The sequence below is a fragment of the Neocloeon triangulifer genome, unplaced genomic scaffold, assembly GCF_031216515.1.
Source record: "Neocloeon triangulifer isolate White Clay Creek 2 clone unplaced genomic scaffold, ASM3121651v1 ptg000003l, whole genome shotgun sequence".
Classification (NCBI taxonomy): domain Eukaryota; kingdom Metazoa; phylum Arthropoda; class Insecta; order Ephemeroptera; family Baetidae; genus Neocloeon; species Neocloeon triangulifer.
Window position 1 is genome coordinate 10,935,701 of NW_026775546.1, and position 22,729 is coordinate 10,958,429.

Here is a 22,729-nt window from a genome sequence, read left to right on the forward strand (position 1 = left end):
TTCCAAATAATAATGAACACGAGAGAAAGAAAATGAAAAGGAGCTGCGCGCCGCTGTTTGTTGCATTATTTTGTGTTTGTTCTTTTGCTCCTGGTCATGTTGATTTGCATATTTCAGCCAGCCGGGCACAACACATATACCCATTACATCCTGGTGCAGATGAGTTTGCATTGTTGTGGCGTTTTTTCTGTGCCGGCCGATGGTAAACTGCGATTCTTCACTTTCTCATGACCCTTGCGTTGACATCGGCGGCCAAAACAAAAAGTATAAAAGATGAGACTCGCAAAAAATTCATGGACCAGTTGAAGAAACTGCAAAGATAAAAAAAATTAAATTTTTCAAAGAGGAACAATGAAAATTGCTAAAATTATGCAACGCTTTGTCATATTTACACAAAACTGACTAACCTTATAATCAACTTCTGTTTATTTGAACTGAAAGAATGAAATTATTTTATTTTATTATAAAATTAATATTGTAAGAATAAAATATTTGCAAATTAAATTTCTTAATTTAGTGGAAAGCTCTTCAATTCTATTTCTCTTTTAAATTTCTTTTAATATTGAAACTATTGTTAATTTGAGCCATAAAATATTGTTAATTTGATCATTTTTGAACAAAATGTTTCCGAAACAGAGTTTAATATTTCTTTGCACGCATTTACACGTTTTTCAGAATATTTGCAAAAAATGATTAAAATTTCCCTTTTGTTGTCGTTAATAAGTTAATATAATCCTTCTAAACATCACCAAAAATTAAATTATTTTATTCAATGATAATCTAATTTGTGGTATTTTTTCCATTTGCAGTGTCTTCTTTATGAAATATATTTTCATTATATCAATAAAATTTTAAGATCCACAAAGCTTTATCTTTAATTCTAAAGCACTGAATAGGCGACTACTTTTTATTCATTTTTATGGAGTTACATGTTTGGTTGGAATTCTCAGCAGTTAATTGTTATTATAGCAACCGTGGGTGGCCCAAAAGGAGTGGCCGAGTGTTGTTTTCGAGAGTGCCACCCTCATTGTCTATTTACAAGTCCCCGCTAATTAATTAACACCTTTGTTTACGTGCAGCACTTAACCGAAAAGCCATCTTCCTTAAAATCCAGCATTATAAGAAAAAAATCTTGCTCATTTTTTCCTGTTTAAGATACATATCTGAACAGACTGTGATCAAGTTTCGCTCGCTTCGAAATTTTGCGCCTCGAACCCGATCCATAAAAGTGTCTGCGTCGATCCGACTTGAGGATAATTGAATGTGATCTTGAGCCGCCGCGCGTCTCTGCCGGCGAGCATATAAAAATTCGCATCAGCAGAGTTATTAAAAGGCTTCCATAATGCCCGGATTGGGCATGAAAAATGTATCCGAGCTTTTTACATCCTCTATTGTGAAAAAGAGCCATGGGCCGTGACCATATTTACGTGCAGGAATAAAGCAAGCAAGAGGTATGCCGTGCGCGGCTGCAAACTGGTTTCGCCGCCAGTCCACCCATATTGTTCTGCAGCGGCGAAAAATTCACTTAGCAGCTCCAATGAGCTCCGCTCGCTGCGCATAATTTGCCATTTTCGTCATTTCAGCTCATTTAAAATGGCTTTATGTAAGGGGTTTGCCCTCTTTGCAAAAAGGTATGAAAACTAAGGCAAGAAAAATAAAGGTTAAAAAATAAAATAGAACAATACCCGCTGTTCTAAGTAAGAAATTGAATAATTCCAAAATGGAGAAAGTAAGTTGGTCAATATTTCTATCGTCTTCTAAAACTATCCAACACATAGTGTTAATTTTATACAAAAAAGCATATATTTATCATAATTTGAAGAATTATAACCAATGAAGTGAGGTGAATGTAATATAATTTTTTTTTCAAGTTTGAATTGATATTTTGAGCCAATTTTAAACTAGAGTAAGTGAAAAAGACTGCAAATTTTGATTGAATTGCAAATTTTTGAAACATGAAAGAAATTTAGCCAAAAATACAAATTAATTCCGTGTTCTCCATCCATTATCTGAAGTATGCATTGAATTTTTAAATTAAAATAAAAATTTTTTAATTTAATTTAAAAATTAATTAATAAATTTTTTTGCCATCGCAGTAACTCTCTTTTAACTGCAAATAAAAATTCCGCAAATTAATGATATAATCTTTTCTTGCAATAACGAATTTTATGTTCAAAGAAAATATTCGGACGAAATGAACTCGGCCGAGACCGAAGCGTGAGTTGTTAAAAAATTTTGATCTGGCCTTGACTTAAGAGTCGTGTTTTATTATCGCTCAGAGGACAATGCGATGAGCATAATGCTCATAACAACATCCACCAAGGCATATCTCTCTGCCCTTTCCTTTTTATTTTTATTTTTTTATATTTCACATTTATTTATATGAGACGTACGGCGATATATTTTTTGTCCGGCGTGTTTTGTTTGCGTCCAGCAGCAGCCAGCAGGCTCCGCGCCGAGGCAAAAGAATTAAAAAGGAGCTGCTGCCGCGCTTTTCGCTACGAAAATTAATGTCTCTAATGTTATTATTTTCGGCCGTACATTCGCGATGCCATTGTCTCCGGCGGTGATGTCATAACTCAGGAATTTCATACCTTTCAACGTAGCGGCACTAAAAATTAAAGCGTGAATTCGCCTCGGCGCGCTGCTCCTCTTTTGTTTGCCAGGACGAAAATTAACGCAGAATTTACTGCCTGTCAAAAGCGTTTTGACAAAATGGGACGGCCATTAAAAAATTGACCATAAATTGGGATTTTGCTTGATGGGTTTTACGTTTAGTCGATGCGAGAAAAGCCGAACCACTCCAAACGAACAAAAGGAAGAACGGCTTTTTTCCATCTCACAAATATTAACCTAATCAGCATTGAAAGCTTTTCCTCCACAAGAAGAATTAATTCTATAAAGAAATGAAAATTCAGTAAAACAGAGCAAAAAAGTTTTTAACAAAATTGTTTCCGGACCAATTTTTGGAGATCTGGTTTTGATCTTGTTTACCGAAAGGGGCAGAGGTTAGGTTGCGGAGAAACATTATCCTCTTTGGTGTAATGGCTTCATTCTCGCACCTTATGATTTATTCGTCGCGGCAGCAGTCTTCGGAACCATGGGAAATATGAGTGGGTTCGGAGTAATTGTCTTCATTGTTGGGCAGCTAAACAATGTGCATACCAAATGGCGCGCAGGTTGAATGAAGTGAATGAATAATAACAACCTGGCGCGTCTTGAAATTACCTCAGTGAATGCTTGCTCGCGTTAGATTTCGAGGACCTCTTTGAACGGTGCTGAATTATTGTTGCATAATTTAAGTAGACCAAGAGGGAGAGCAGTTTGAATGTCAATAGAGAAGCATAAATGGTGCCGCGTGAATATGTACTTATGATATTTACTCTTGAACTAAAGGGTCTCTTTAGTTTGATTTATTAACATTTCAAATTATTTGGTTGTTGTGAAATGTTTCAAATTATATGTAAATTTGAAAATTTTTAGATTTTGGATTATCTTGGATATACATTTATAAATTCCTAATAATTTTTGATTTTATTAAATTAGGTTTTTAAATTAAATTTCTGACGAGGATTTTTTTTTGCAGTGTCCAATTGCAAGAGTAAGAGTGTTGTATTCTAATAATTCTCTTCATAGTCTGCACGGCAGTAAACCAACTCTCTTGACAGTCTCTCGCTCATACTCGGCACAATGGGTCTCGAGTGATCAAATGATTAATGATGCAGCCAGAAATATTAACAAGCTCGGCGGCTCGCATGCCTCGCATTCCAGCATTGTCTCGGCCAGTTGTTTTAATTTCCAGATTCATCATCGCCCTAGCTGCCCCGGCATAAACGAGACGATAATTAATTATGCGCTCTGTATCAGAGAGTTTTATTTTCTCGCCGGGGTCAAACTGTATATTTAATACGAATGTATAGATCGCAGCGTGCAGGAATTCCCTGTTGATTTTATAACGCGCCGATGAAAAGAATTTGCTTTGTTTCACGTCGTCATCCCGTTAAGTAATGCCTGTTGTAATTATTTTAATTTCTTTTAATTATTTATTTTTAAATTTACAAAAAAATTTAGAATACTGACTATAATAATTATTTTTAATAAATGGAAGAAAATTTTAAATTTTGAAAATACCAAGAGTTTTTTTGGTACATATTTTCATAAAAACTTTTGTTTCACAATTCATGCAATTTTTAAAACAAATTTTGCTTCAATTTACAAAATTTTTAAAACATGATTAGAATTTAGTTCGTTTTTCCTCCTCTGCTATCTGCAAATAATTCAACTTAGCCTGGTCCTTAAATATTTCGCACACCGCCCTGCCTTTGACCCGAGCAGCAATTATTAGCGATAGGACCGCGAAACACGATCCATTAGCCGCGAATGTCACCTAACTCGAGTCATTAATATTGAGATGGTTGTTGCTCTGGCGTGGACGGGCCAACCGTTATAACTTTTGCCGAGCGGCGAAAAATCAGCGCCATGCCCCTTTGTTCTAAACTAGTTTCTATAATATGTATTTGTGCCGCGCGTGTTTTTTATCGCATTGTCTTCTTGGTCGTCTCTCTCTTTTTTGTTTTGTTTCTGACGCGGACGCTATGGACGTGTAATTCCAATGGTCAGTTATTACGGCAAACACAATCTAATTTGCATACCAGTTCCTTTTTTCCGTCGCTCGCTCAAGAGGAGCTGCTTTGAGGCCTATTCATTACCGGGAGACGTATAAAAAATAATAATTAAAGCCGGAGCGAACCCGCTCTCTATGCAAATAAAAGTTTATTATTTTACAAGGACCAGGTGCTGCTGCTGGTTATAATAATATTCTAATGCGCGGGTCCGATGAATGCTGCGGCGCACAAACGAAAATGGGTGCTTATTTATCTTGGTCTGCAGAAAGAAGGAGCAGACGAAGAGAAAAGGAAAACGAGTGGCAGAGCCTCATTATTTTTTCGCCGGACATCCCCTACGGATTTTATTATTCAGGTGTGCTCGCTCGATTGTGCCAATTAAGAAAACTGCTGGATCAAATTTCTGAAAGACTTGAAATAATAAAATAATTAAATAAAAAAAAGTTATGGAAATTCGTTATTTAAAATAAGATAGTTTACGCGATCAATGTAAAAAACGGAGTTATTTCTTAAATTTTTACACCCTTTGCAATTTTAGTCATCATTTATTTTTATCAAATTGTGGAAATCAGAAATTTTATCAAATTAGTAATAAAAATATGCAGGTTTAATTAAAGATAAAATTTAATGTTGATATACAGCAAGTTAAAACAATTTAGAGTATTTTAATTAATAAAATTCAAATTTTTAGTATGAGGGACGCTATAGCTGAATAGATTTTGATCTCTCATTAAGTCGCCAGTGGTACATATGCTGGTCGCAGGAATTTTGCCTGCAGCTGTACCGACAAGCGGAGACTATGACTGACTGACTGCACTCTCTCAAATCTTTTGGCACTACCACAAAAGAAAAATGTTTTAAAGACTTTTGAATTGGCCAGGTGAGAAAAGAAGCGCAGGGAGTCCCTCTTGACTGGTCCAGCATCGTGTTTCTACGCGAGATGAAAGAAGCGTAATATGAAGTTCTCACCTCCCTGCCGGCACAATGGAAATTTGAATTTGACAAAATTTGGCGTAAAATCGAGCAATATTTCTTCAATAGGGTCAAACTGCGTCGCTAGAAAAAAAAACCATAAAGGAATGGAGAAAAATTAAGAAATGTATTCCAAAAATTCCAAACTTGTAATTCATTTATCTTTAAAACCAAAAAGGGTTTTGGGACAAATTTTAATTGTTTCCTGAATTTTACCAGGAAAAGTTTTTAAAATATTTCTCTGTATTCAAATTTGTTTTGTTTGATTCTAAACATTATATTGTGTGAGAATTAGTTGTAGAAAAAAACTTCAACCGTGAATTGAGCACCTCGTTTTGATCTGTGAATGCATTGCGAATTTCCTCTGTTGTATATCAGCGCCCGAAAGGATTCGGTGGAAGAGGATGTGGTGCTGAATTTCGATTCATTCCAGCCGCGTGGTGAGGAATGAGCGGGGGGTTTAATGAATAATATTTAATAGTAACAATACATGCGGAGTAGCCGCAGAGCAGCATCTCGAATAAACAGCCGGGTGAATAGATGAGATAATAGCTGCTGGGCTTACGATGAAAAGACAGGTAGCGTGGAAAATCAGAAATTATACTCTCGAGCTGCGCGGCATATCTGATGGATGAGTATTTCATGAGCGCGAGTGCAGACACTGCCGCCTCTGACAAAAAGAGATCGAAAGAGCGAAGAGAGAAAAAGCAGCAGCCTTCCTCCTACCACGGCCGCCGTCACTGTTTAATGAAACTGTAACTCATCAGATTGTGTGTGCAGGGGAATTGTTCCGCAGCCGTTTGGCCAATTGTTCCACCAAGTAAAGGGAAAAAGATCAAACCTTGGATTCTGCAAAATAACATCTAATAAAAACTCAGAATTAAACAATAAAATGATATTTATTTTTTATGGTTCTTGATCACTCGTTAATTTACATTTCAACATCAATATCGACCCACAATAGTATTTTGAAATAAAATGAGTTTTTTTTTCAAATTCTTAATTCTGAAAATAATTATCTTTAGACTAATCAAAAGTTTCCTGTGTAGCTTATAAAATAATTTCTGTTAAAATAAATAATTATGACTGATTTGATTCCTTTTGAGTGTGAAAATTATTTTAGTTGACGTTTTATTTCTTTTATTTTACACTCCTAAATATGGCACCAATTTAAAAAAATTAATTTTCATATAACTTAATCGCTTTTAGAATCTCTGCTTTTAAAACAATAATCTTTTTAACCCACACAACAAAAAACTGGCCCCTAACTCCGAATCAATCAAGCCTAGGCCTGAACATAAACGAAGGTGTGAACAACCGAACCCACCTTGCCAACGTCTCTCCAGCAACGGAGCGGTAATTTTTTGCCCCGGAAAAACGCATCTGATGAGAAGCAGCGGCGACCTTGTGTTTTTCTCCTGCACGCTTCATCTCGCATCATCATCGGCGGCGAGCTTTTTTTCCTCAACAAAAGTCTAATTCGAACCGTAATTACAATTAATTAAAGCATACATCCTCCGCGGATTAGAGATGCCCCTCCACGGCTTTGTTTCTTCGTACTTTTTTGTCCGACACGCCGGTCAGTAGTATATAAGGGAAGTAAAACAACAACTATACCGGAGAATAACCACCACGCTTTTTGGAGAGGGATGCGGGCGGCCGGCTGGCCGGCCGCGCGGGGGTGGAGCCTAATTATTTCGAGTGTTGTCGAAAGGGTTGGAGCGCGACCGACTGACCACGGCGTTTTTACCTGGCGAGAATTTAGGGCAGGTGTTCGGCAGACGGCGTGCGTTCGGCGGCCGAATCTGGTTGCCGAAGAGTGTCGTCTGATTATTTACGTTCAACGGCGCGCGAGTCTGCTCGGCGGCTGATCTCTGCCGGCGGAGAGAATGCGCGTTTCTTGTCACGGGCACGACTCGGCAGGCGCTCTCGGTTGACAGAGTGAGCGCGGCCGGTCTCGCGGTACGTGCTATAAAAGAGAGTGGCTCGTTGAAATAAGTTTAATTATTAAAATGGCTCTTCCGTGGTCCCATCCATTTAATTGCACGATCGGCGGCGCAAGCGGCTGCGGTAAAACCGTTTGGGTGACAAAATTTTTAAAAAAACTGGATGTTATGCTGGACACAAAAATAGAAGAAATAATATGGTGTTATGGCATTTCACAAAAAATGCACTCGAGTTTGCAGGATGAAATAAAAACTCCTATGAGATTCGTAGAAGGGATTCCTGATTTGGACGAAATTACTTCTTTAACATCAGGCCCAAAAATAGTTGTGCTGGATGATCTTATGAGCCAAACAAATAAAAACACATCAGATTATTTTACAAAGGGGTCGCACCACCGCAACATTTCAATATTTAATTTGATTCAAAATATTTTTAATCAGGGCAAGGGGCAGCGCGACATGTCTTTGAACTCGCATTACCTGGTGTTTTTTAATAATCCACGGGATCGAGCACAAATAAGTCATTTTGCGCGGCAGGTCGATCCTGAAAATGCAAAGTTTATAGTTGAAGCGTTTCGAGATGCAACTTCTCGAGCGCACGGCTACCTTTTGTGTGATTTCAAACAAAACACGCCCGAGGAGTACAGATTCAGAACAGATATTTTTCCTGGAGAGAAAAATGAGTGCTACGTCCCGAAAAAGTTGGCCAGCAGTTTATCTCTGAATAAATAGAGGTGCATAAATAATTCACGAACATTTTTAAACATGAGTCAGAGAGTGAAAGATCATGCTGCCGTTCTCCGGCGGCTAGCAAAAGGAGGCAATAAACAACGTTTAAAAATTTTAAATGATGCAAATCCCGAATTAATAAAATGTATTTGTGAGTGCGCGCAAAACACTTTAAAAAGCAACGTGCCCCTATCAACCGTTCAGTTGCGCAAGCTCGCTCCACATAAAAAGATTGTCCGCTCTCTTGCTTGCAACAAAACTTCTCTCAAAACGAAAAAAAGACGTCTTGTCCGTCAAAAGGGTGGTTTTTTGTTACCTTTGCTGGAACCTATTATATCTGCGGTGCTGGCTGATTTACTAACTTCGTGAAATGTTGCATGGAAAAAAGATGATTTTGGTGCCGCACGAGGCGTTGGACCAAATTAAAACTGAAACGCCTCAAGCACCCGCACCCGTCGGCTCGTTCAATCAGATGGATGAGGAGATGAACAGTATTTTAAATGATCGAAAACTCAGCGAGTTTGACAAATGGGTTATGTATGATAGAGTCTTGCAGCGTTACTTTTCCAAATTACAGAGATCTAAAAAAGATGTTTCTCTTTACATTAATGATTTCAATGAGGAAAATGAAGAGGCGCCTCCCGTCGACCAGAGCAAAATAAAAGTAGAGGCTGCTCCAAGTAGTAGCTGGAGTGACTTGGGTTCGACAACAAAAAACTTAAAAGCAAAATTGATATTAAAAATACTGGAACGAGTAAATTCAGTGAAAATTGATGACGATGGAACTTTTAAAATTTCAAATAAAAAAATTGGTGCAGCTAGAGATTTAATAGATGCCATGCTTAAAAAACGCGTGGCAGTACCGCCAAAAGGCTGGACAGAGTTTTCAGAATTGTTGAAAAACGTTCAACTTCCTGCGAGCTATATTGCCAATGAAAAATTAAAAAACTATATTAATGGAAAACAGCTCAAGAAAAAGCCCATTACTCGCAGTGACACAAAGTGGGAGTCATATGATGGCCCCGACGCCTGATCAAATTTTGTCCAAAATTTATTTTGATGTTTCAAATCCGGCAGGTTTTAGCAGTGTAGCCAAATTGGCAAAAGCATCAAAGTTGCCAATAAATGTAGTTAAAAAATGGCTCACCGGTCAGGATGCGTACACCCAGCACAAACCTATTAAAAGAAAATTTAAAAGAGGCCGTTATCTTGTTTCAAATGTTAAAGTTTACTTTGAGGCAGACTTGGCTGACATGATAAACGTCTCCACACACAATTCAGGGTATAATTATATTTTATGTGTGATTGATGTTTTCTCAAAAAAAGCATGGTGCGAAGCTATTAAAAATAAGAAATCAAGCACTGTAGCTGATGCATTGAAAAAGATTTTCAAAACATCTGAATTTCCTCTCAAGTTCAGGTCGGATCGTGGCAAGGAATTTGTTGGAAGTGAAGTAAAAAAACTGCTGGCCGAGAACAATGTAAAAAAGATTGTTACAAATAATGAGGAGACAAAGTGTGCTGTTGTGGAGAGATTCATTAGAACTTTGAAAGAAAGGATTTATCGTTACTTTACTCACTCTGGTAGTCAAAAATATGTGCACGTACTACAAGATATAGTGACTGCCTACAATAACAGCCCACACTCGGCGATTGGAATGGCCCCTAATGCTGTTAATTCTCACAACATTAAGGAAGTGTGGGATTTTTTGTACGCAGGAGAGGGGCGTTACGGCAAACTAAAAAATGTTGGTGAAAATAATAAAAATTTAAAAGTAGGGGACTTTGTGAAAATTTCAGCGGCCAAACACCGCCTTCACAAGGGATATCTACCTAATTGGAATTATGAAATATTTAAAATAGTGAAGATTAAAAATCACGATCCAGTCGTTTACGAGATAGTGGACTGGGAGGGTGAAACAGTCGAGGGCTCTTGGTATAGCGAGGAGGTTCAAAAGGTTGACGTTTCAAAAGACACTCGTTTTAAAATTGAAAAAATCCTAGGTTCAAAAGGAAGTGGAAAAAATAAAAAGTTATTGGTCAAGTGGCTAGGCTTCAGTGACAAATTCAATAGTTACATTTCTGCCAGTGAACTTGGTAAATAATGAGTTCAGAACAGTTTTTTCTCACTGTGAGCAGCGATTCTAGCTGTGAATTTCAATATGGCAATAGACCTTCAAATTTTAAAGTGCATTTGGGCCGCACACTTGAGCTTTTAGGGCAATGGGAGGTTGCTTTATTTGAACTAATTTTGCCGTGCACATTACTAAATATGCGCAATGCTGCATGCAGGATAGTGGAGGAGAAAACGTCTCTTGATCCAGAGACAGGGGAGATTGGATTTTTGGGGGACTTGGGTTTTCAAGTTACCATGCTCGAGTCAAAATATTACGCCACCGAGAAAGATTTGGTGGAGCAAATAAATGAAAAAATGGCTCCAAAAATGACGTGTGAAATTGATAATAAAAATAAAATTACACTTTACACTAAGGAAGTGGAAGAAAAGTCAATCATGAGTACGTTTACAATGAATGGTACGTTGCTAGATATTTTGGGTCTGCCAAGAAGTGTCACTTATGGTTCCATTGTGAGAAGTCACGCGCATTCAGCTGAAGTTTTGAGCGGTGCGTCCGTTCAGAAATCAGACATTCAAGCTGATCTGAGAAAAGGCCTGAGTAGCACTCTGACTGTTTGTACAGATATAGTTGCTGAACAACATTTCAACAACACACACAGTCGCGTGCTGCGAACCGTTCACACTGATGCCCAAAGATACAAGCACGGTTTCAGTCGCAAGGTGGAATTCGCCAAGCTTGTTTTTCTACCTGTGGCAAAAAAGAAGATTGAATATTTGCATATCTATATAAAGGATGATGGTGGTGCTGAAGCATCATTTACGCACGGCACGTTGACGGCGATACTTCTTTTTAGAAAAACTAGTAATGAATAATGAACTTGGAAGATACCTCGACTACTACGCCGCCCAGGCCGAGGGCCGCGGTGTTGGTGGGTCTTTTAAGGGGTATAAATTGCAAAGAGGAAACGGGGTCGGTTCGTTCATCGCAAACCTTTTCAGGAAGATTTTGCCATACGTTAAAAATGGCGCTGCTGCTCTTGGTTCTGAGCTTCTTAACACTGGCGTCGGTGTTCTTAGAGATACTCTCAACGGAGCAGATGTTAAGAATAGCATCAAGGAACGAGTCACAACCGCGGGCACAAACCTAGGAGGAAAAGCATCCACGCAAATTCAAAGTATGCTGGGTTTAGGGTATAAAAGAAAGATAGCGCGTAGCCGCAGTCATTCAGCTGCAGCGAAGCGTCCGAGAAAGACGTCAACAACAACTAAAAAGAAAACAGCGATACAAAAAGCAAAAAATAAAACTACCACCGCAAGAAGAATTCGTAAAACTGATATTTTTGGTTTCTAAATATGTCTAAAGACGCTATGGAGTTGATGGTGGGAGAGTTGGATATATTTGCGCCAACACTTATTCAAACTAGTGTGCTCAGCGGAGACTGGCAAAATTACCAGCCAGTGCAGGCCATTACAAAAGATGGTCCGATTCAGTTTTTTGTGCCTGGTCAAGGTTCAAACTACTTTGATTTGAACAAAACTCTGCTGTACGTTCGCTTCAAGGTTACAGACTCTGTCACTAGTGATAAACTGGATGCAACTGCTGAATTTTCTCTGAAAAATAATGTTCTCAACACCATGTTTTCTGATGTTAAGCTAGAGTTTAATCAAATGGCCGTATCAAACTCTAATCACATGAATCACTACAGAAGCTATTTTGAGCTTTTGTACAATTTTAACGCTACGGCAAAGAAAACTCACCTCACCAGTGCTTTGTTTTATCAAGACACTGCTGGGGCTTTTAATGATTTAACGTCAGAACCCAACAAAAAAAGAAAATCTTTTGTTACTGGCGGCAAAGAGGTTGAAGTTATAGGAAAATTGCACTGTGACATGCTTGCTGTGGGCAAATACTTGATCAATGATGTTGACTTGAGAGTTACTTTGACTAGAAATCCAGCAAGTATGGTGCTTCTCACAGGCAAAGATTCAAAAATTGTACCTCAAATTGATATTCAAGAAGCGGTTTTGTACGTCAGAAAAGTGAACATCAATCCTGGTATCCTGGTTGCACACGCCAAGACTTTAGAGACTGCGGTGGCACGTTACAACTACAAACGTGTGGAGATGTTGAATTTTACAATTTCTTCAGGCTTGCACCAGAAATGCTTGGACAATTTGTTTTTGAACAGAATCCCTTCTAGAATAATTTTCGGGTTGGTAAAGAATAGCGCGTTTTCTGGCAGCTACACAGAGAGCCCGTTCAACTTTGAACACTTTGACATGAATTATATTGCACTGAGTGTCAATGGGCAAACGGTTGGGGCTGCACCTTACAAGCCAAACTTTGAAGGAGGAAAAAGTATTCTACCTTATCTATTTTCATTTTACGGCGTCGGCATTCATATGACTGACGATGGCTTTGAGGTGGACAGGGAAGATTTTGACAAAGGTTACGCCCTCTACTGCTATGATTTGACTGGAGACTTGAGCAGCTGCGAATCACACGTCTCTGTTGAAAATCAGGGCAGCTGTCGCCTTGAGCTTGGGTTTGCTAAGCCCCTCCCATGCGTGGTCAACCTCATTGTTTATGCAGAGTTCCCTGACTGCATCGAGATCGATAGGTCCAGGAGTGTACATATTCAGTTCAAAAAATAAGGTCGAGCAAGCTGCACGCACCTCTGTCCTCCTCCTGCTACTACTCAAGAATCATGATGAGTATTGTTGTGGTGGATCTGCTTGGTTTCTATGATGGCAACGATGGCTTCCAACCAAAGGAGGCATCTATAGCTGGCAGCCTTGATGAAGAATTTCGCCATTTAACATTCCGACCAGAAGTACCATACGAGTTACTTCCGTATTCACACAAGTACCTGGCCCGTGAGTTTCTTCGTTACTCAAAGATTGACTGGAACAAGGGGACCCAGATGGCCATAGACCTTGAGTATGTTCTCAACAAGTACACAATCAAATATGATGCTGTGTACACCAATGGTGAAAGAAACGCAGATTTCTTGACCAAGGTTCTAAACCGTGATGTGCTGGATGTAAAAAGAATGTGGTGCCCTGAATTTCTAACCACCGGCGAACCAGCTTGTGAGATTCACACAGACAGTAGAGCGCCGTGCACCAAACGTTCAGCAAAATATATTTTAAACTGGCTTCTGAAAGGTGAAAATGATATTGACCACAACAAGTTGCTTGATGAGGTTGCGAACAAATTGTTTCACATCTATGAATAAAGTGGTGGGAGGTGACATGTGGTGACGTGCAAGTGTACAAAAATGTCAGTGCTTCAAGTCCAGTCTCTCAGGCAACACCTCTCTCGCAAAATGGCGTTTGTTGTGATTGAAATGCAGGGGTTCCACACTGGTAAAGGTCACTATATTGCCAAAGAAGTGGCTCTTGCTGGCACGGATCAACTAAGGGTCTTCACTTTTCGCACCAATCCACTAAACAGAATGGGCAACTCTTACTACTTCCGAGCCCTTGATGTCATCGCTTCTTCAAAGCTGATCTGGGACAAGGGTGAATTTGGAAACAATGACCTGGAGTATCTTCTTCAAACAAGGACCAAGCATTATGAGAAAGTTTACACGAGTGGTGCAAGAAATGCTGAATATTTGACGCGTGTGTTGAATCGTGAGGTTCTGGATGTAAAAGCCATGTTTTGCCCTGATTTCCATGCAATTCCTGAGCCAGCCTGTGAGATGCATTCTGATCCAAAAGCAGAGTGTGCCCAGAGATCTTCTAAATACATACTAAATTGGCTCATCAATGGCGGCTGCAAGACCGACTATACGACGCTGGCACCAGATCTTGCTGACAAAGAATTCTTCGTCTTCCAAAATAGATAAATCTCTGTGGATGTAGTGTAAAATACTCAGTATATAAACGCTCCTTGGCCAGCAAGCACCTCAATATGGCTTGTGTCATCGAGCTTCAAGGGTACCAGAACTTCAACAGAAAAATTGTACCGAAAGAAGTTGCCGTGTGCACGCCTGAGGGTCTCTACAAGTTCTTTGTGAAACCACCCGTACCCCTGTGCAATCTTCACCGCAAAGAAAGGACCCTCGTGGGTTGGGCAACCAGAAACTACCACAACTTGGACTGGTACGGCGGTGACGTGAATCTTTCTGACCTGCACTACCTGCTCTACCACCAGACCCTACCTTTCAACAAAATCTACACCAAAGGACGTGAGAAAGCTCTGTATCTGACTGAGATTCTTGCTCGACCCGTTGAAGATCTGACCGACTTTGGCTGCCCTAGCATCCGTAAGCAAAATATTGGTCCTGCTTGCGATCTTCACAGCAAACCAACTGCCCATTGTGCTGAGACGAGTGCCAGATTTCTGATGGGATGGATAGCCGAGAACTTGATGACGCCTTGAAGCTTTTACAACGTGTTGCAAAAGAAAAACATTATGTTGGTGTGTTTCCTGCTGACCGTTTGCCGAGGAACTTTAAAAAACCTGCAGCAATTGCAGTGCATAGTGAAAATTCCAATAAAGTTTTAGGCCATTGGCTTGGCATTTATGTTAGTAAGAGAGGCGTTGTGTATTACTTTGACTCTTATGGAAGCAAACCATTTGTAAAAAATCATATAAAATTTTTGAAACGTATAACAAAAAGTAAGTTGAAATACAATAAAACTTGCTACCAGCAACTGCATTCAGAAGTTTGTGGTTTTTATGTTATTTTATTCCTTGCTGCACGCATGGGGATTCTGAATAAAAATCTGGGTAGTAGTTTCTGGTCAAAAAGTCTTGAAAAAAATGATGAAATAGTGACTCATGCTGTCGCTCAGTTAGTGGAGGGGGTAAGGCATATAGATAGGAGAGGTTTCTGAGGAGAGGATCACTCGCTAACCATCAGGCCACCAGCTCACATCGCACCATGGCTCGCCCTCACCAGAAAACTTACACACCTCTGGCTGACTATGAGGCTGACATTCCAGATAGTTGGCCTGCAAAGGGCTACTACAGCCGTCCTGTGTCTCCAATTCCATACAAGTACATGAAGAAGGCCATGCAGCATTGTCCTCAAGGCGGCCCCAAGGGAGACAGATACACGCCCTACAAGAAGGAAACCAAGAAGTCTGACTACGAGGTCTTTGACAAGACCCGAGACATCATGAGGTGCGTGTATCCAGCCAATCGTTCAGCCAGCAAGCAGGTTATTGTTGCCATGGACCCTGCTTTCGAGTTTCTACCCTCTGTAACTCTGGCTAAAACAGGCAAGCCTGGGGTCAAGCTCCCACATTATGCTTTTAAAACATTGTGCGATTCGTTGCAATACATAAATGACTATTTTACTGACCACCATGACGGTGGAAAAGTTGTTAATTTGGGGCCAGAATGTATTGTTGAATTTCACACTCAGTACAATAAGCGGGTTTTGACTTTCTCCACTGAGGTGAATACTAATGAGATCAGAAAAGTCACCATTCAAGAGCAAACTTGGAGCTATCTGGCTGCTATGATTGATCTGCTGCATCGCGTGTTTGAAGAACGAGAGACGTGGACCATTGATGCTCAACAATTGTACGAATCTCTGCGTGCATACTGTAAGGCCTATTTCCCAGGCCAAAAAGAAAATCACACTGATATGAAGCAGTTTGAAAAGTTTCTAGAAAATGTAAAAATTGAGGATCTGAATTATGTACCCAGACAAGAGTGCTACCTGGATGTTACCAGGGCCTTTATGGAAATGAAATTGTTTTGTATATATGATCTTGCTGGAACCATGTAAACAGCGTTCAATATTCTTACTTTTATACTTATTATTAAATAAAAACTTTAATATAATCATGTAATGTAATGGTTTTTATATTTTCAATAAATAGAAAAAATTAAATGTAAATTCAAATTTTATTTTCTCAAACAAATCCTTTTAGCATGTAGGTAATATTTAAAATTAAATAGCAACAAAAGTTTTTTGAGATGATTTTTTGTTTATTTGTCTAAGAAATCACGAATACACCAGTTTTCAATCAGAATGCTAGGGTCAGGAGTTACCTCAGGAGAGGTTGATTTTCTGCCAAATGCATAGGTGCTGTAGTCAGGCTCGACCACACGCTTGTCGACAACAAGGCGATTTGTTTTTGTAGAATTTCCCCGAGTAAAAATTCTAAAGTCACTACTACGCTCAATTTTATTGACCAAGTTTAGGGTGACCGAGTCTATCTCGCCGTCAACCAGGCTTTTCATTGTCTTGAAATCAGTCTTGTCGCGGTTGCCCCAGTTGAGGGTCACTCCCTTGAACTTTCGAATCTCACCATGAGCACCAAGGTCAAGGATGTAGGATTTTGGGCCGATGCTGACGAACGCTTCAATTTCTGCTCCAGGGCCATAAGACTCAATCTCGTCAGTCAGCTCACCTAGTTTTAAATAATTATAATTAATATATCACAGAGGCAAACACTGCTTATTCTTACCTAGCGCTGATCCACATTTCAAAATAGGGTCATTCTCATCCTCGTAGTAGATGACACTATCTGCAAATGAAAAAGCAATCAATTAAATATAAATTACGCATATTTTTAATTATTCAACGTGCCAGTATCGAAATATAGAACGCGTTCGCCCAGGATGTGTAGGAGGTTGTAAAGCATGACACGTGCATGGGCCGTGGTAAAGGCTGCAACAACAACGTTCGTGGTGGTCGACTCGTCGCTCTCCTCAACTGCCTCGTGGGTGATTAGCATCTGAGCCGAATTCAGCGAGAGATTTGACTTTGACGTTTGGCGCCTCGAAAAGTCTCAGCATTTCGTGTGGCTCCGAGATAATTGACGTCCTTGGCATCGAGGGTCGCTGGCCAAATTTGCCCTGGAACAAAAAATGGAAAAAATTAGTTTTAAAATACAAATTTTGCATACACACTTTTGTACAAAAATTTTATTCTTTTCATAAGAAGAGCATTAAAAAGGCCATAAAAATATTTGGAGATATTTAAGAAATATTTTAAAATTTTTGAAATATTTAGAATTTAGGAAAAATATATTATACCCATAATGAATTAAGCAGAAGTTTGGTCACGGTGCGCAGAACCTCATTCTCGCCAATGTTGTCATAGTCCAGCTTGATATTTTCCAAGAGTTCATACTGTGCGATGTAGGCCCACTTCTGATCCTCGGTGACCACATTTTTCGGCCAACCACTGGCCTCTTGTTTTCTTTTGAGCATGGTGTTGATGTACTCGGAGAAAAGACCTTCTTCAAACTCACTGTACATAGCCGTGTTAGGATAATGCCAGCACTCGTAGACCTCCATTATTTTGTAGCCAAATTTGAGTGCAAGCTGAAGTTCAATGGACACCCATGTCCCAGTTATGCTACGCTCTTCATCGTTGTGAGGACAATCGCCGCGCCTGCGCGTTTCGGCGCATGTTGAGCAGAGGTGAAACATGAGTTTATCGTTCACAGTTGTTGGTAGCACTGGGAAGCACAGGTTGTCAGGTGGCAGCACTTTGCAATGCACTAGGCCGTTAATGTCCGAAATTGGCGGACATTCGTCTCCGTGAAGAACTGTGGGGTGTCCTATGGGGTACCGCAAATATTTCATACAGAATGGATAACTGCAATCAAAGAATGCAAAAAGTTAAATGCAGGCAAAATTATAATATAAAAAAAAAATTTATTTTTTGTTTAGAATTATATTAAAATAAGGTGATTTTCTACTTACAGTGAGGTAAAATCCAGGTAGCGAATGCGTTGACCCTTGCGGCGTTTGAAGTAGAGCCTCGCCACATTCGTTCGGCCTCCTTTCAGGGCATCTCTTGGATTCATTGCTGTTTTTCTCATTAAAGGATGTTGCTTTAGACGGTCAAAGAGGGCTGGATCTTTCTGTATTTCAAGCTCAAGCTCGCATCCGTACATTGAACGCACAGTGTAACCTTTTGATTTCAGAAATTTCATTCTGTAATCTGTTGAAATGCGGCGGTCCATGCCAGTAATCAATCCTTTTTCAACTACGCCATCCCCGCCGTCAAAATCCTTGATTTTTTCTCCAGGGTAGCAGTGCGGGCAGTGATGCCAGTAGCAGCCGTGGAACTCGTACACAATTTTCTCACCACTGGGCGTTTCATAGAAACCATCGACTGCAGACCCCAATATAAATTTCTCCTTGTTTCTTCCTGCGTGATGAATCTCATGCCCTTCAACGTGCTCTCTCCATAGCAGGTAGAGGAGGCCTTGTTTACTCTGCCGACCTGTGTAGCCGTTGCGTGGGATGAGGCCAATTGTGTCCTGCGTGTAGTGGTTTCGACGGTAAACAAGGGCACACAGTGATGCACAGGTGAATGTTTCAAGAAATGCGTCTACGTCCATGGCAAGAAACTCATTTCGGAACTTTGAGGCAGCTCTTCGCAGAATGGTAACATCCATCTCACAATAACTTCTTATTTCATTACGAAAGTTCCAATATCGGCCTTCTTTTCTGAGTCTGGCGTTCTCGCTGGCGTGCCACTCTAGCACAGCTTTTCGCTTTTTCTCACTTAAATTGTCAGGTGCCCAATATTTGATGTCAGGCAGCTCTTGACGGTTGTACGAGTAGTTTTCCTTTCGATTAAACAAGTGAGGAAAGTCCCCTTTCTTGGTCGCTTCACCTAGTTTGAATGCAGCAGGTAGGGCAGCCAGTGGTTTGGGTACAAAGTTGTAAAAATCTACGAATTTCACAACTCCGCCAGATTTCTTGTGCAGCAGCTCCAATTTCATGACTTTTCGCCCGCTCATGATGACATTTTTCACAGCCCAATCTTGGTTTTCCATCACGTGACCGAGCACCAAAAATGTATCATATCGTGCACCACAGTGCATCAGAACAATGTGTTCGCGAGGTTCAGCATACCTGCCTTTCTGAACAGGCAAGCGTTCACAAATACTGCCACAGTGGTCGAGGAATTCCTTAAGCACGTCAACTTTATCATTGTCCAGGTTGTCAAAAGTTACCCCTCGCGGTCCGCATCTCGCGCATTCTTCATCCAATCCAAGTTCTTTGTCACGGCAATTAACGCACACCGTTTGGATATTCGCAACATTGACCTTGTGCTCTGTCACGTCTGCAGTAAATTCGTCCTCTTGAGTGGCCTCAAAATCTGCGAACGAAACGAGTGTCCTGTGGTCCTTCTGGCGGTGGTGCTTTGGTCTAGGTTTTGGTTTCAAGTGACAGAAATGTGGCTGCTCCTTGTAATCTCGGCAATTTGAGCAAAATCTTGTGCCACAAACATGGGGCGATGTGTTTTTGGATATCTGGTACAAAAAACCACAATCATTGCAGACGCGTCTCTTATCACACAATTGCTTATCAATGTGTGAGTTGAAGCAATCCAAGGATGAAAAGCTAATGCGACATGTGTTGCAGCTTATTGATGCGCCATCAATCGCACTTGATTTGCAAAATGAGAGACACTTGCGGCAAATTCCGCGGCCAGCGATACATTTGTGGTTTTTATTATTAACGCCTCTCTGGCATTTTTCGCAGTATATTTTTGTTCTCAAATAACCTGCCATACTTGTGATGTAAGAGTAGTGCTCATTATCGCTATCGTAGTGCAGATAAATGGTGGTGCGCACCTCAGGACCACGATATCCCTCATAGAGCAGACTCTCATTTGAGCGACCATTGAAAACCACAATTCTATAATCCTTGAGGATACTTTCTACCTCCTTTATATTTGCAATAGTTCCACCAGCATTATAACTAACTGAACATTTTCCAATCAGTTCTTGCAACTTGGCAGTGAAAAGGTTTCCTCTCTGGCGCCGCGCAGACCGCCACTCGTTTTTGTCTGCTTTGGTTTTGGCGCTTTTTACAAATTTTTTGTGACTAGCTCCAAGCAGAATCGAATACAAAAGACATAGTTTTTCAGCCGACACGCTTTGTCCATTAGCATTAACAAAATTACGTGGCAGTGTATTTAGAGCAGATATCATGTGTGGTTTTTTTGCACCTTTTTTCTCGATAGCTTCAAAGTTTTTTGACAATGCAGTGCGCCCTCTGCCTCTCAGGTTAACGACTCGAATTATTTTAAAGCTCAGCACTCTATCTGCAAGAAAATTGGCGTTACTTTGAGCTACATTGCTTAGTTCAGCAATTATTTCAGCCACGCTGACTTGACTCTGACGCCTAAACTCAATTTCCACAGGCTCGCCGCTTGTAGTCGTTTTAATGCTGAACCCCAAAAAATCATTCTCCTTTGAAGTGTCTGCTTTCTCCCTCTCGACGATTTCCGCAATGACAGCAGGCAGTCCAAGAAGGTGGTCGGCCGCATCAGTTAATTCAATAGTTAAATTTTTTATTTCAGTGTTGAATTTTTGGTTAAAAGTCCTTTTCTGCTTCAAAAGTCGAAATGTTGGTACGTCTGAGCTCGCAACACCGCCGCAACCAATCTGCATCTCCTCCTCCCCACTACTTTCAGAAAAGAAGTCCATCTCTTCCTCCCCGCCATCACTTTCAGGCGAGGAGAAGTCCATCTCCTCGTCCCCACTACTTTCGGACGCTGAAACGTCCATCGGCTCATTTTCGGACATTTGGTTCATATGCAAAGACTGAGAACCACTCTCCACCTGGTCAGCTTCAGAAACCTGCGAGGATTGTGTCCCTTCTGAGGACTCACCTTGTGCCTCGTCTTCACTAGAGGAGACCTCGGACGGTTGTGGCGACCGAGCAGCAGGAGTTTGTTTCTTGGCCTCGTCCAAGCAAGTTACCACGTCAGAAATAATAAGTTTGTTTCGTTTAAACAGAGATCTAGCCATCAAACTCAATCTGCGCCGACGGCCAGCGACCCTGACTGCACTCGAGATTGAGCGCAGCTTTTGAAAGCCCCGAGTCAGCAGCAGGGTCTACAAAGAAAAAAAAATCAGTTTGAGGCTCTATTTAAAATTTAATAAAAAAGTTAAGTTTTCATTTAAAATTTAATAAAAAGTTAAGTTTTCATTTAAAATTTAATAAAAAGTTAAGTTTTTCATTTAAAATTTAATAAAATAAATTTTTTTCTTAACTTTATGAAGTTAATTTTTATCAAAAATTACTCACTTGAATTGATAAATTTTATTTGGAATACTTTTATAATTATAAATATTATATTTTTTGCTCTTATAATATTAAAATATACAAAAGTTTCATTTTTATATATTTTTTATTGTTTGAACAATGAATTTCGGAGTGAAAGGCTGCCGGCTCACACCTTGTTGGGCGCGATGAGATAGCGGCTGATGTCCCTGACGGGCTTCCTGGCGGCGGCTGGTTTCCCCACCTTCTTCTTTTTCTTCTGGCCAGGCTCGACCTTGATGTCAGGGGTAGGGGGTGCTGGTTCAGGCGCATCCTTGATGAAGGGTGCGGCACGGACGAGAATGATGTCGTCCTCGGAGTTCTTGTTTTTCTTGAGCAGGCGGCGCGCTTCCTCTTCGGCCTTGCTGTTGGGCTTTATGACCACTCGAGGCTGAAAACAAAAATAATAAGTTAAATTGCACATAATTTAAAATAATTAATTACCTCTAAAGCGGCCTTGACGATGGACTGTCTTTTCTTCTTGGCTGCCACGTGGATGTTTTCAGCAGGCGTCTGCATACTCTGTGAACAAAAAAGTAACATAATTTTAAAACAAGTTCTTAATAAAATTAATATTTTTATAAATTTTATATTTTTTTATATAAAATAATAAGAAAACTTTAATTTATCATGAAATTTAAAATGAAATTCTTTATTAAAAATTGTAAAACTGTGTTTAAATATGAGTTACAATGCCTTTAAGTCGCTCACCGTCAATACATGTTGAAGTTTTTCACACAGCTTGGCTTTCTCGGCGGCAGATTTGGGTTGATTCAGCAGGTAGACGGCCAATGATTCCAAGTCATTCCCCTCCTCCTCGGAATCGCCGCTGGTTGTGGAGACAGAGGCAGCGGCTGTTGGAGGTATGCTGGAGGATGGCGGCGGCTTCTTGCTGGCGGCTGCGTCGGCATAAGTCCTGATACCCTTTGATGTGGACGCAATTGCGGCAGGAATCTCGGGGGCCGCCAACTTCGGAGACACCTGGCGGCTGGAGGCAGCAGGCGCCTTGCTGTCGGAGGCGGCCGATTTCTTGCTGGTGGAGGCGGGCGGCTTCTTGCCGGAGGCGGGCGGCTTCTTGCTGGCGGCCGCAGCATAAGTCTTGCTTGAGCTGGGCTTTTCAACCCATATGTCGTCGTCGCTCTCGTCACTGAGGAAAGGGGAGGGCGATGGCATCTTCTTCTTTTTCCTGCTGGTTACAAATTCAAAGTCTTCGTCACAATTGCTGAGCTCCTGAAGTCTTGCTGCGGCTCTTGGATCTCCACTGCTCTTCCGCTTGATGGTAGTTTTCTCAATCTATAAAATATTTCAAATTTAGAATAAAATTTCAATTTTA

At 40.4% G+C, this 22,729-nt stretch overlaps 2 protein-coding genes across 6 annotated transcripts in view; both read left to right on the forward strand.

The window, feature by feature from the left end:
• The window catches only part of LOC132193135 (zinc finger homeobox protein 4), a 171,578-nt gene that overhangs the window by 25,373 nt on the left and 123,476 nt on the right, over positions 1–22,729 (forward strand). The window lies entirely within an intron of this gene.
• Positions 11,215–13,004, forward strand: LOC132205790 (uncharacterized). Its single transcript, XM_059635066.1, has 2 exons — positions 11,215–11,524; positions 11,713–13,004. Exons 1-2 carry the CDS (start codon positions 11,215–11,217, stop codon positions 13,002–13,004), a joined length of 1,602 nt encoding a protein of 533 aa, XP_059491049.1.